This window comes from Haemorhous mexicanus, chromosome 2 (assembly GCF_027477595.1).
Source record: "Haemorhous mexicanus isolate bHaeMex1 chromosome 2, bHaeMex1.pri, whole genome shotgun sequence".
In the NCBI taxonomy this organism is placed as follows: domain Eukaryota; kingdom Metazoa; phylum Chordata; class Aves; order Passeriformes; family Fringillidae; genus Haemorhous; species Haemorhous mexicanus.
Window position 1 is genome coordinate 20,336,349 of NC_082342.1, and position 13,236 is coordinate 20,349,584.

The 13,236-nt window shown below is 38.5% G+C and overlaps 2 protein-coding genes across 25 annotated transcripts in view; one reads left to right on the plus strand and one right to left on the minus strand.

Moving 5' to 3' along the window:
- Positions 1-22: 22 nt before the first annotated feature.
- On the minus strand, positions 23-4,756 carry RWDD2B (RWD domain containing 2B). 3 transcript variants are annotated; one of them, XM_059837919.1, is made up of 6 exons: positions 4,671-4,756; positions 4,299-4,402; positions 3,567-3,785; positions 3,409-3,476; positions 1,877-2,242; positions 23-1,175 (listed from the first exon to the last, which is right to left on the minus strand). In XM_059837919.1, exons 3-6 carry the CDS (start codon positions 3,771-3,773, stop codon positions 929-931), a joined length of 888 nt encoding a protein of 295 aa, XP_059693902.1. In that variant the 5' UTR covers positions 3,774-3,785; positions 4,299-4,402; positions 4,671-4,756; the 3' UTR covers positions 23-928. The 3 variants fall into 3 exon arrangements, with proteins under 3 accessions (XP_059693902.1, XP_059693903.1, XP_059693905.1); XM_059837920.1 differs by having other exon boundaries at positions 4,532-4,671; XM_059837922.1 differs by lacking the exon at positions 4,671-4,756 and adding an exon at positions 4,480-4,617.
- Positions 4,432-13,236, plus strand: part of USP16 (ubiquitin specific peptidase 16) — a 35,198-nt gene continuing 26,393 nt past the window's right edge. For 18 of the 22 annotated variants that reach the window (XM_059837909.1, XM_059837904.1, XM_059837902.1 and 15 more), the window contains exons 1-5: positions 4,492-4,542; positions 6,738-6,836; positions 8,413-8,594; positions 9,225-9,328; positions 11,620-11,723. In XM_059837909.1, coding sequence (XP_059693892.1) covers positions 6,776-6,836; positions 8,413-8,594; positions 9,225-9,328; positions 11,620-11,723 — 451 coding nt within the window. In that variant the 5' untranslated portion in view covers positions 4,492-4,542; positions 6,738-6,775. Of the gene's footprint in view, positions 4,615-4,820; positions 4,974-5,220; positions 5,370-6,737; positions 6,837-8,412; positions 8,595-9,224; positions 9,329-11,619; positions 11,724-13,236 lie in introns of those variants that run through there. The other 4 variants (XM_059837895.1, XM_059837897.1, XM_059837896.1 and 1 more) reach the window with 4 other exon arrangements.

The window sequence follows — 13,236 nt, forward strand, 5'->3', positions numbered from 1 at the left end:
CAAGAGAGCTGAATGTTAGCGATTTTACTGGATGTGTACAGAAACGTTTAATCAATATTTTATAAAAATATTTAATCAAAAGACCAATGTCTGCTTTTTCTACCATGAGATTTAGATACAGTATCTACAAAATTAGCATTCATTGATACAACTTTGTTGAAATCCCACTCAAAAATACATGCAACATAATGCACTTCATATTACAGGATTGAAAACTTGGGAACTCAGGCTGAGGATCGTTTCAGAGTTTTTGAGCATGCTATAAGGGAACCCGATCCCTGGTACCTTGCTGATTTTACACAAACAAAAAGAACAGATGTAGTGGAGACACCATGGTATCTTATCTTACCTGCCACACACACTTACCTACAGAAAATTCTTATGCCTTAGAGTAGGAATCCTAGCTCATCTTGGTAGCATGAGTAAGACTCTTGCAAACTTGCTCCCTCCCTTTGTTCTTTTTAAAAATAAAATAATGATCTTATGGCTTACTAAACTTTCAGGTTGAAAGCAGAAGATTGTTTAGAAGACAAGTTTTCATGAAGTGTACGTAAACAGTAACAATTAATGTAAACATCATGTTCTCACTCCTGAGATACACACACTGCAATTTTGTCTTTTCTTATTTGTATATTCATTCACCATATTCCATCTGTTCATCCATCTCCAATTCTGTAACGGTCCAGTAGGTTATCAAACACATTTTCTTTCATTTTAGGTAGGTATGTACCCTAAATCTCTTTAACACCAGAAAGTGCACAAAGCATTAATTTTCATTATTCAGGATTTCACTGGCAATTTGTTTATATTGAAAACTGGATTCATCACATGAAACATGAATTATTAATTCCCTCTCTGATCAATTGTTGCAAAAAAGCTAACGAATCTGTTAAATTAAAAATGTAGCTGCTGGGGCCTCTGCTGATCTTCAACCCCTTGAATGCCCTTCAACCCCAAAGTACATTTGAAATATGTCAGCACATCCTTTTTCTTCTAAAAACTTATACAGTTGCCCCAAGTCCATATGATTTCCCTGGGCACCATGTGAATCAAAACATTTTTCTTCCAAAGTGGGGAACTTTCGTTGCTTCTGGATCTCAGCATGTCCTCCACCTTCCAAAGAAACATCTTCTCTGTGCCGAATAAGGATTCTTTTCCATGTTAATCTTCTTATCCTGAAAGAAATTAAGGAAATATTAATCTACCTATAAAATAAAGACTGTTTTGGGAAATACTATGGAATAACTACTATTACAAAAGTCAAGAAATTCTATTTGTATATATGTATTGACAGAGATAATGGTTCATGAGCTGGTCACAGAAATACTACTCACATGCAAACACTCTTATAAGCAGAAGCTTGGGTTTATCTCCTCAGGACTGGAAACCTTTAATGCTATTCCTCACAAAATAATTAATGAGGATGTGGTTTCCATTTCAGGGCTCACTTCTGTCTTCCCTGTGCTAAGAATTCTCACACACTCTTAGCTGATGCAATCAAATTACAATGCTTATTTAGTCTGCACCACCCAGAAAGATAAATGATGGGAGCAAAATTAAACACAAATGTGAAGTGATATAAAAGCACACATATCTAACACAACTGGGGTACTGCAGTCCATCTCTATAAAAGTGAAACACAGAGGAAAATAAAACAGAAATAAATGTGCATCCTGCAGTACCGGTTTCTTTGACTGTTGCAACCAACAGTACAGCGGATATTCAGAGTTGTACATCCATTATTATAAACACAAATACTTTTCAGATCTTCACAGCTTGGCAGGTGGTTAAATTTCCACCTTCTGGCCACATGTACAACATGACAAAATGCAATATTCTAACTACTAATGGCATTTAAATATAAAGAAGAACTAACCTTGACCAGAACTCTGCACAACTACTTTGTAAACCTTCTACACAAACAACACCTGGTTTCCCTGGCATGCAAAACCCTGACAGAGAGAGCTCCCTGGCCCAGTCAATAATACTCTTTCTTTTTTGCTTGTTGTAAATGTGATGACTGTAGATCCACAATCGAGTGAATGTGGTGACTTCTGACTTTTCGGCATCTGAGGCTGCCATTGAGAAGGATGAAAGATCTTTATCAATGTAAGCAGCTGCGTGGTCTTTAACCCATTCTCTCGCACTCAGTATGCAGGGCTCGCCACTGAAGTTTTGCATCAAGTATGTTTTTAGATCAGAGTTCAGGAGAATCTGCTGAGAGCGGCTTAATAACGATGACCTAAAAAAAATAAAAACATATAAATATATACAATTACAATTGCAAACAATAAATAAATTTACAATTTAGCATGTTTTTAAAAACACAGAATAATGGAATCCTTAGGTTTGGAAAAGACATCCCAGATCAAGCCCAACCTTTGACTGATGATCACCTTGTCAACCAAACCAGTGCACTGAGTGCCACATCCAATCATGCACTGACCACCTCCAGGGAAGCAACTCCAGCACCTCCCTGGGCAGCTCCTTCCAATGACTGACCAACTTTTCAATGAAGAAATTCTTCCTAATATCCACCCTGAACCTCCCCTGGCACAGCTTGAGGCCATTTCCTCTTGACCTGTCACTGGTTCCCTGGGAGAAGAGGCCAATCCACCTGCCTACAGTCTCCTTTCAGGTAACTCTACAGAGTGATAAGGTCCCTCCTGAGTCTTCTTTTCTCCAGGCTAAACCACCCCAGCTCCCTCAGCTGCTTCTCATTAGGACTTGTGTTCCAGACCTTTCCCCAGCTTCATAACTTTTGAAAAGTTTTGCTTCAAGTTGCCAAGAAAACCAGGCATAGCTAGATAATACGCACTTGCTATTGATATTTAACTCATATTAGCTATGAAAACATCTTAATTATTATCTAATTGGTGTGCTAGCTCTTGAATTCACAAACAGCACTACCAATCTGTAAAATAAAATCAAGAAAAAGGTACTTGAAAAGTAAGTATGATGGCTGAACTAATTTCCTGTAATACACAAGTCTACTTATTTAAACAGAAATAAAAAGATCAGAAGACTGGAAGAAACAGCATTGTGACAAGGGAAGAGTAATACCTTTGATTATCTTTTCACCCCTTTAGTAAATCTTAAGCTTTATCAAAATAGACACATCTTTCTTCTTGAGCATCAGACCTATGAACAATATCTACATGTAACCCTTCTGTACAGGTGATGGCTCCTTTACACTTTTTCCCTTTCCTTCACATATTTGCTGAGCACAACAGAGAAATCCTAAGCTCATATATTTGTTTTTTCTTCAGCACTGTTGTCAATCTGGCTTAATTCAGCAGTAAACCATCAAAAAAAAAAAAAAAAAGGACTGCTTTCTCTGATCATAACCATATAACCATATTTGTGCAACACACTCTAACTTATAAATGTTTTTATTAGCAGTTGTACCTCACAGTAATTTCTGGGAGAACAGTTGGATATTTAAATGGTAAAGCACAGGCCATAGAGAATTCCACCTAAAAATAAATGGGGAAATGTTTACTTCACATAAGCCATAAAATCCCACAAAGTAATACAATAACTTTTTAAAAAGGTGTTTACAATACCGTAGAGGCATTAGGCACCTCTGTCTTTATGTTCAGTATAAACTGAACTTTTGAAGATGGCACCTCTGCAGACTCATTTTCAACATGGTGTTTCAGTTCAGCAAGAGCCAGTTGGTCTGTGACAGTAAACTCTTCTTCATAAGGAAACATGCTAGACAGTAAATCTAACTCCGAAATTTGTATCTCTGCTTCTTCTTGGTTGGCCATTTTTGTTGTTCCCTAAGCAAGAAAGACAAGGCTTGAATGCGGGACAAAGTTCATTAACTACTCCTATGAAAATCATGATACAGAATCACAGAATACGCTGAGTTAGAAGGAACTCACAAGGATCATCGAGTCTGACTTCTGACCCTGCACAGGACAATCATAAGTCACACCCTGAGCCTGAAAAGCATTGTCCAAACACTTCTTGAGCTCTGGCAGACCAGTACAGTGACCACTTTTCTGGGGAGGCTGTTCCAGTTCCCAACTACCCTCTGGGGGAAAAGAGCCTTTTTTTTAAGTACCCAACCCTACACCTCTCCTGACACAGCTTCATGTCCTGCCCTCAGGTCTTGTCACTGGTCGCCAGAGAGTTCCTGCCCCTCCAGTCCCCCTCCCGAGGAAGCTCTAGACTTAACGGATATTAATGGTTATGAACAAGTCCGTCATAACCGGCTCGTGTCCGCCGGGCACCCTGGGTAACACACACTGACAGGAGTTTCCACTGCCATGAGGTGGGACAGGACTCACTGGTGTGTCATCAAACCAACGCCTTCCACACAGGGCGTCCTGAGCGCTGGGGAGCCTCCCGTGCCCCTCGAACAAACCTCACGGCTCGCCCCGCTCCGCGACCCCTAGAGAACAGAGGGGAAAGTGAGGCGGCGTCGCGCATGCGCCTACGCGTCCCGCCCCCCCCCGGTCACGGCCCCACAATGCAGCGCGCCAGAATCATGCGTGGCAGGCGGTGATCGCCGCTCCTCTACCGGTGATTGAGGTAAGAGGTTGCCGTCTGCCCCGTCTGGTGGAGTCATACTCCACCAAGCTGTTCGCCCCGCCGCCCTGGCAGGTGAGGGACGGGAACCCCCTGGGGCTACCGCCGCGCTCCTACAGCCGCGCTCCTACCGCCGCGGCCACTCTCCTCCCAGTCCGGGAGTAGCTCCGCCGGCGCGCTGCAGCCGTCGCTTCGGCCGGGACGCGCGGGGTTTCTGATTGGCTGCGGCAGCTGCCGGTCGTGGCGCGGGCCAATCTGAAGCAGGTGGCCCCGGGTCATGGTCATAGGGGCGGGCCGGGGCTCACGGCTCGCCTGCTGTGCGCCGGACGGGAAGTGCCGGCTGGCGACAGGGTTCGGCCTGCTGCCCGCCGCAGCCCGGGGGTTCCCCAACCGAAGCTCTCAGGACTTTTTGCCAGGGTATCAGACAAACGCAGGTGCGCTTTTAGTCGTTTACATACCATTCAATCTTATTTTAAAAGTAAGAATAAAATAGAATTCAGACGTTTAGGCTGTGCATTCCTCGTGAGGGCTTTGCCGTGGTGCAAAGCCTGTCGGACAAGTCTGTCCAGGCACAGCTTGGGTTAATTAACAGCCCCAAGTGTTGATGCTGTCCTGCATTCCCGGCAGGAGCAAGGACAATTTGGAAAGGATTTTATTAATTAAAATTATTCATACAAGATCAAGTATTGTAGCTTTTTGCAGAAAGTTGCAAAAGTGTGTCATTCTGCTCTCGATAAAGTGGCTTCCGAGCAGCCATAATTGGGTCGTCTGCCGTAAGAATATGCTCAGCAAACATGCTCGTGTTTGTAAATACATACAAAACGTCCTCCGTAAGTATCATGCCTAAGCTCTCCCCAGCTTAATTTTTCTCTTTGATTCTCTTGGTCTGACTTAATAATTTTGGCTGTGACAGCTCCAAGCAGACAGTTGTGCTCTGGGGCTGGTGTGCTGCCACGTACCAGCAAATAAATTAATTTGGAAAGGTGGACTGATACAGATTTAGTGCTGGTTGTGTTTACATGAAGGGTGGACAGCAGGGTTAAGCTAGCCTGCAGAGATTGCAGAGACTTGATTTTGAACCCATTTAGCTTCCTTGTTTTCATTGTACAACGTGAGTTTTAAGTTTACCTGAGATTTTTGGATGATCTTTTGTCGGGTCAGGTACAGGGGATACAGACTTGTGGAGACCCTGGGGTGCATTCCCTGGTTTAGGGAAACACAAGAAACTTACCTCAAAAAGCTGTTAAGACCCCATTGGCTCGTTCCCCTGTTCCTATATCCCCGAGCCACTTCCTCCCTATTCCCTGATTGGCCCTTATCTTTCTACTCTCCCGAGACCAGGCTCACCCCCTGGCCCCTCCGAGACTGATAAGCTTGGACCCTTCACGCGTGTGTGCCTGGGACCTGAATATCTTACTGGGCGGCTGAATAAAATATCTGTGGATATTATGCAAAGGCCCTCTTTGCTTCTTTACCCAGAACTTTACTAGCAGCAATGCAGGCTGCTACACAGACTAGAAACTAAAAATGTTATATCACATGTGCAGTAGCCACCTATCTGAAGCCAAACACTTGGGTTAGGACTCTGAAGTGGTAGATCACTCTTGTCGAGAAGGGTCCACAGGTGTAGTGGATAACAGACCTGTCTGAATTATTTGCTTGATATGTGGGGAAGGTGATGATAAATCTTCCCCAGGTAAGAAATTGAAAAATCAGAATTCCCATAGTCTGTGTATCTTCAAATATGTCAAAAGTATTTTACTTGTGTCAGATTTCATCAAAGACACAGGAAATTTGCAGTAAACAAAATAAAAAGGTTGCAAATTCTTGAAGATTGAATTGGGACAAAACCAATTCTTTTTCATAAAATTCCTGTGGTGTTATTTTAAATCCTTAAGATTTTTAGGATTTTTGATAATGAAGCTTCCAGTCTTGTTATTTTGTGCAATGCTTTTGATTTAACATTTTAAGTCATTTGGGTTTTGTAATTCACACTGTGATCTTGTCTATACAACAGTTACAATTGTTTCATGTTAAACTATGATTAATATTTTTTTGTTTTGAAAATGTCAAATTAAAACAAGTTAATTCACCTCAAGGGACAGCTTGGCCATAGAAATAACTTCTGTAGCAATGAACAAGGACAACTAAAACTACTTTCTAATCTTACTGTGTTTTTTTTTTTTTTTTTTTGTTAGGTCACTCTTCCTTTTAGGAACAATTACAGACAACAAATATGGGCAAGAAACGCTTCAAAGGGAAAACTGCACAGTCTGATGAGTCTCCGGATATACTGAGTATGTTTCCTTGGAGAAGTTTGTGGACCTAATGTTTATTTTAACCTCAAAGAAGGCTTGAAAGCTGATTAACATTAGAAGGTCTTCCCACTAGTCACTGGATTTGAAGTCACATATACAAAGTCTGGATTCTTAATTGAAATTCAAGTCTAGCAAGAAATATTGTTGTTGTGACTTTTCTAAGCATGTTAGAAAATAATAATCCTGTCTTGAAAACTGAGATTAGTTTCTGTTTTTTAGGAAACTCAAACACACAGTTTTTTACTGATACAAATTGTATAAAATTACTCAGAATAGAAAGGGTTTGTAGAGTCAGCTGCCAAGCTTAAGTTGCATTTTCCTAGTGAAAAGTTTGTTTTAGAAGATTCTTGCTTTAGCAGTAAAAGCTGTGACTAAAATACTTTGTGTGAAGCAGTTTGCCTTTATTCTAGCAGCTAATTTGGTACTGACTCTGGAAACTTCAGCTCTCATAGTGTATTTTGGTTAAAACCTCTTTTTTTCTGTTTTTCTGTTCCAAATAGTTCGTAATCACAGATACTAAATTTTATTCTCCTAGCTCCACTGGATCTCACCTGTGAATTTTTTTGGTCTTGTTTACCTTGGTTATTGTAGTTATTTTTTTTTTTTACTTATGTTGTGTAGCTTCTACTACCTTATCTGCCAGGTCACAGATTGTGTCTTTCTCATCTTTTTTGGGGAAGTGGTTTGAACCAGATTAATTTAGTTGGGGGAGAGAGCACTTAGAGTTTGAGGAGGCTTGGTGGGATGGCCTGTTTAAGTCTACTGTGCTTTGGTTTCCTGATTGTTGTGGTCTTTTTGTGTTAGCTTCTGTCTCTAATGGATGCCTTTTTTATCTACTTTTGTCTGCTTTGGTTCTTGGGGATGTTGGGGGGCTTCTTTCCTGGAGTCAGGGTCAATGTCTACTGTAACTGTTCCTCTTTTTCTCCTGCAAAGAGACCAGTTATGTTCTAGCTGCTGCTGACATCTCAATTTTTTGCCTATGAATAGGTTACCTTATGACAACAAAGACCTGTAAAGCTACAAATGAAACTAAGACTAATCATGGTGAATAATTTCACTGTAACAGTAGTTGCCGATATACAAAATTTTTTGTTTGTTTTTTAAATGACAATTTTGTAGATGAAACTTATGTTTTTCAGAAAGGCTAAAAGAATGCTGAATATCTATGTTTGTCTCTTGTTGGCTAGCATTTGCACTTGCATAAAATCCTGTAATCTTGGACAGAAACAGAACTGGAGGTACAAAAATTTGCACCAGTTTCCACTTATGCCAATAGAAGTTTGCAATCTTGAGGCTGTAATCTTGCCTCAACAAAGATAGTTTCAGAGCTGTCATACTATCTGACCAATGAAAACAGCTCAAAGTTTAGGATGCAGCAACAGTATACCGATATTGTCAATGGTGGTAACAAAAGGTTTCTTTCTGATACTCTGATAAATTGTCCCTGTTTCATTAGCTCTAGAAAGACTATTCTAGCTTCTGGATTACTGCCAGTGTAATCAAAGCTTGCATTTGTTATGCTACCTACATCCTTCTTGTGCTTTTTAATTTGTAGAACCTGTGTGCAAGCATATTCGTAAAGGACTGGACCAAGGGCATGTGAGAAAGGCCCTGCAGAATGTGGAATGGCATGTTTGTCAGGACTGCAAGGCAGACAGTAAGACACAAGAGAAGGCTGAGGAGGAGGAGACTGATGAAGGCCCTTCGATATGGTTATGCCTAAAATGTGGCCATAGGGTATCTCTTTTGTTGTTAATTTGTCTTAATACCTTTCAGTGTCTCATAATGCAGTAGAACAAGAGAGTTTCTAATTAAACTCTTATATTCTCTTTTTTAATTGTAAAGATGGTGCTACCTAGATGACTTTATATACTGTAGAGTGTGATTTAAAAATGTCTGCTCTGAATGTCAAATGAAGTACTTGGAAGATGGCTCAAAGACATTTAGTAGCCTTAAGGCTAAGTCCACATCTTGAGGACTGGTTTTCCTAGAAAGTTTGAATTATTTTGCAAAGAAAATAAAAATACTCCTAATCTGTGAGGTTTTTTTACAAGATCTTAATGCTCATGTTAGTTCATGAAACTTAGAGCTCTGCATGCTGAAGAGGTTTTGGTTCTGTTTTGTTCTTTCAGGTGTTTAGACTGGAATTTGTTAATTAAATGTTCAGTCCCATAGCAGTTTTATTCTGCACCCAGTAGTTTATCCATCTGCAGAAATAAATATTTTGAAATAAATATCCATCTGTTGATCCTAATTAGTTGAACAGAATTGAACAGTTTTGATTGTAATACTTTGTCTTTACTCTGACTTTATGTTTCATTGGCAGTTAAATGGATTTTGTGACACTTGTGGTTATCAATATTATAGGGCTGTGACAGAAATTCTCCAGACCATCATGCTTTAAAGCATTATGAAACACCAAGATCAGATCCTCACTGTTTGGTTCTCAGTTTGGACAACTGGATTGTGTGGTGAGTTTGTCAGGCAGCACAAGACAGAGCTGGAGGGCAACAAAGGCTGGAATATAATTTGTCCTTTCTTTGTGAATTCTGAGATTTCTCTCTAGGCATGTATTAAAGTGTTTCCAAACATGTAATTTCCAGCAGTCTTTGCTGAAATTTGCAGAAAAAGTGTTATTTTCATGTAAATTTTATGATTTGGAAATTTTCATAATTAAGGTTGAACTTGACCAACTAGTAAATGTGTTTGACATAATATTTTACTGTTTTTACTTGGTCAGAATACTGACACATGGGCACAAATGTTGATCAGTAGCTCTAAATCTTAAGTTTTGACCTTGGGAGAAGGTTCTTTCTGATGTGCACTTAGTGACAACATTACTTTTATCTCCTCTGTAAATATGATTTTTTAATACTACATAGAGACAGGAAGCATAGCTAGAATTACGAGATGCTACTGGATCAAGCAATAAAAAATCCATGTCCCTGGTAGTTTTTTCTTCTCTCAGAAGTAATTATACACTTGTATATATGAGGGGAACCCTAATTTTCTAAACTCTGCTGTATAGAAATATTGTACTTAACGTAAGGAGTTTTTGTTTTGCTTAGTAATGTGGTTTTACAACTTAGTATCTGTTATTGTGTTCATTTTATATAAAATTATCTATTAACTTGATCATACTTAATACTTAAATGTAATGATCACTACTTTTAATGAATTCTAGAATGGAAATGGACATTGTCAGTAACATTATAACTAATGAACTAGTGAGCTTGTCTTTGTGAATTTAAATTAGTGGTAAAATTGTAGGTTTGAAGTGCCATATTTTCCCTGGTTTTATTCAAAATACTTGCAAATAAGAGGAAGTTGTGGAAATAAGATGTTTTGGCTTCCTTCTAGAATTTCTTTGTTGTACAAACTTGCCCAAGAAATTATTCAAAGATTGATATATTGGCTATAAATTAGTTATAGATCAAACCCACTGTCAAGAACTGTATTTCACAGTGGGCCTAGTACAGAAATTCTGATCAAAATTTTAATCAAAATTCTAGTTCTAATAAAAATTCTTTTACTAATGATATGAATGTGTGACCAAACCTGTCGGTGGTTGCGCACGTTTCAAATTGGATATAAATAATAACTGTAGAGAGTTTAAAGACATGTGGAGAAGAGAGTTCTAGGTATTCACTAAGTTCTGCTCTTTTGAGTTTACAACTGCTTTTGTACTTATTTTCAGTGCTGGTCAAACAGCCATCACTAACAAAACCTTTTCCCATACCTTGATTCTTTTAAGATTGTCTACATTTTTTTTGACAGGTAGAAGGTTATGGTGTTAAAACACACCATGGAAGTAGCTATCCTTTGTTATTTCAGGAGTGAGAATGTCTATTTTTATTATTAACCAGATAGACAATAGACAAGCAATAAGGGATCCAAAAGCTGAGTCAATTTTTTTAATGAAATATGAGAAAATGTGATGACTATAGCTAATGCCAGGGAGGCTGGAGATTTGGGGAAACACTTTGCTGCAGACTTCTGCTTTTAATATCAGAAAATTGAGTCTGACTTATGTTAATCTGAAGTCTGCCTAAGAACTGTAATTGGTGTTTTCCAAAATGCAGAAGTATCAGTACTTCTTCAAAGAGTTGATTGGGTGGAACTACAAAATTGGTACGTGTAAAACTCCTTCAGATGTTTGTGTCCTGTCACGGTTTTACTGTTCTCTAGCCTTTATGACTGCAGCTTCTCCTACAATTTTCTCTAAAGCACATTACCGGCATAACATGAGCTTTTTTGCTCATAAAGAGACAAATGGGGTTAATATCAGCAGAAGCGCAAATACAAGTCTGCAAGTTTAAGGATGGACACTTGAGTTATTTCTTACCTGACTTCAATTAAGCATTTGCTTGGCTAGAATATTCAGAATATTTTTCCATGCCATAATATTCATAAGTCATTTCCTTTAAGTCTTGATATCTTAGTTTCTCAATTTTGGCAAAGTTTTCCAAGCTTTTCTTTTTCTTGGTGCAGGGTTTCTAAGCACATCTTTTAAAAGTCTTATTTATACTTGTAAATGGCAACCGCCAGTCACCAAAACAATTTACTAAAGTTAATTTTTAAGTGTTTGATTTTTCTGACAAGTAGATTGAATTCTTCCTTAAGACTTATAAATCTTACACTAAACATTATAATTTTATAACTTTGTGTAATGAATTGCATCAAAAAAGTAAATAGCTTAGGATTTTTAAATAATTTTTTAAAAAAAGGATTAATTGTTTTCTTTTGGGGGCGGCGGAGACAGGTGCTACCTATGTGATAATGAAGTTCCATATAAAACTTCAACCCTTTTGGGCCAGACTGTGGATTTTGTTAGAAAACAAGTTGGTATTGACTCATCACATGCAGGTAAGTAATTATAGTATAGGCAGAGTAAATCAGAAGGTCTCCTAAGTGTTGGAGACAGTATTATAAATCCAGAATTTACACTAAATTAGATTTTGCTCCTTATGGTAAAGGGAAAAACTAATTTCTCCCCTTTTTTAATACTCTTTGTCACAATTCTGATAGCATAAGTAACATCCTAATAGCCCATAGGCTATTAGATCAGGATTTTGCTCAGCATCTCCTAAACATTTACAGACAAAACATAAAAGAATAGGCAGAATAAAAGTCACAGTTTTACTGTGACTTTTTTTAAACGTGACATTCAGTTTTTCTGCAAATAGGCATTTGACTTTCAGTACTTAGGGTGCTGTGTTTATTCATCAGTGTTGCTCAGTCTGTCTTGAGATCTAAAGAAAAATTGTCCTTGCTTAAGGATAATTTGATTTGATTTTTCTAAAGTCTTTTTGTGGGTATTTTTAAATGTATTAGGAATTACTAAGTCTCCAGCTGTTGCAGCATATATCCTAATTGAAGGAGTAGTATACAGAGGTTTTATCACTTTACTTTAGGCAGCTGCAGTGCTTTTAGAACTCTAAAATACTGTGTTCAGCCTGCAGTCTACCTGTAAAATATGATTGTTTAAAAGAAAACAAACCCAGCAAACCCCCCCCTAGTTTCCATAATGGCAAAGCTAGTTTTGTACAAGTCATTTCTACTAGAAAAATTGGATGAAAATAAGTGCTATAACAAGTGGCTGTAAGAAATTCCAACACTTGTGTGAAATCACAGGCCTTGTGGGAAATGTAACACAAACATCCAGCAATGCCACGTGGCTGTCTCTGAATTCAATTTTTTCAGAGAACAGCTGAGGTTTTCCCATAGGGAACAGAGTTTTTTGAGTGGTTAGTCTTTCCCAGACACACAGTTGAACTTCATATCAGTTGACAAAATTTTCTTCTTGGGTTTGAACTAGAAGATCAATGAATACTTGAGTGCAGTTCTTAACCTGTTTCATGTGTTCTGTGTGTTGTTGTTCATCTATCTGTTTCTTATCCTAAGATTGTATTGTCTGTTTTACTTGCTTTTTCTGAACTTGTGTTACTTGATTTTACGGATAGTATTAGCTCTCAGCCCTATTTACCAGAAACCTGCCAAACTATTAGAACCAGTGTGGATGTTATTTTTAAAACTGCCTGGAACTCCCTTATAGCTTTATTAAACAGGCTGTTGAAATTTTTGGCAGTACACCAAAATAATTTGGGGGAAAATATTTTTAACTTGTCTTGAGGACTATAAACCTTTCAGTACTGTTCAGTTCTGTTTAGGTACATGAAATTAATATGAGAATGCTTTAACAGGGGAAGCCAGTTGGATGTTGTAGAAAGCCCTCACATAGGTGATTTTGACAGGAACATTCTGAATTCTGAAGAATTTCAGAGTATGTTGGCATAAATGGCTTGTGGGCCAAGAGATGTTCAATTTGCTTGCTGATTCGAAATGGCACTTCAGGGGGTTTGCAATTTGTTGTTTTGTT

Excerpts from the sequence above, each read along its gene's own strand:
- RWDD2B (XM_059837919.1), bottom strand. The coding sequence starts at position 3,773 with ATGGCCAACCAAGAAGAAGCAGAGATACAAATTTCGGAGTTAGATTTA. Across the intron at positions 3,477-3,566 it reads AGGTGCCTAATGCCTCTACG|GTGGAATTCTCTATGGCCTG; the intron begins GTATTGTAAACA and ends ATTTATTTTTAG. Across the intron at positions 2,243-3,408 it reads CTCCCAGAAATTACTGTGAG|GTCATCGTTATTAAGCCGCT; the intron begins GTACAACTGCTA and ends TATTTTTTTTAG.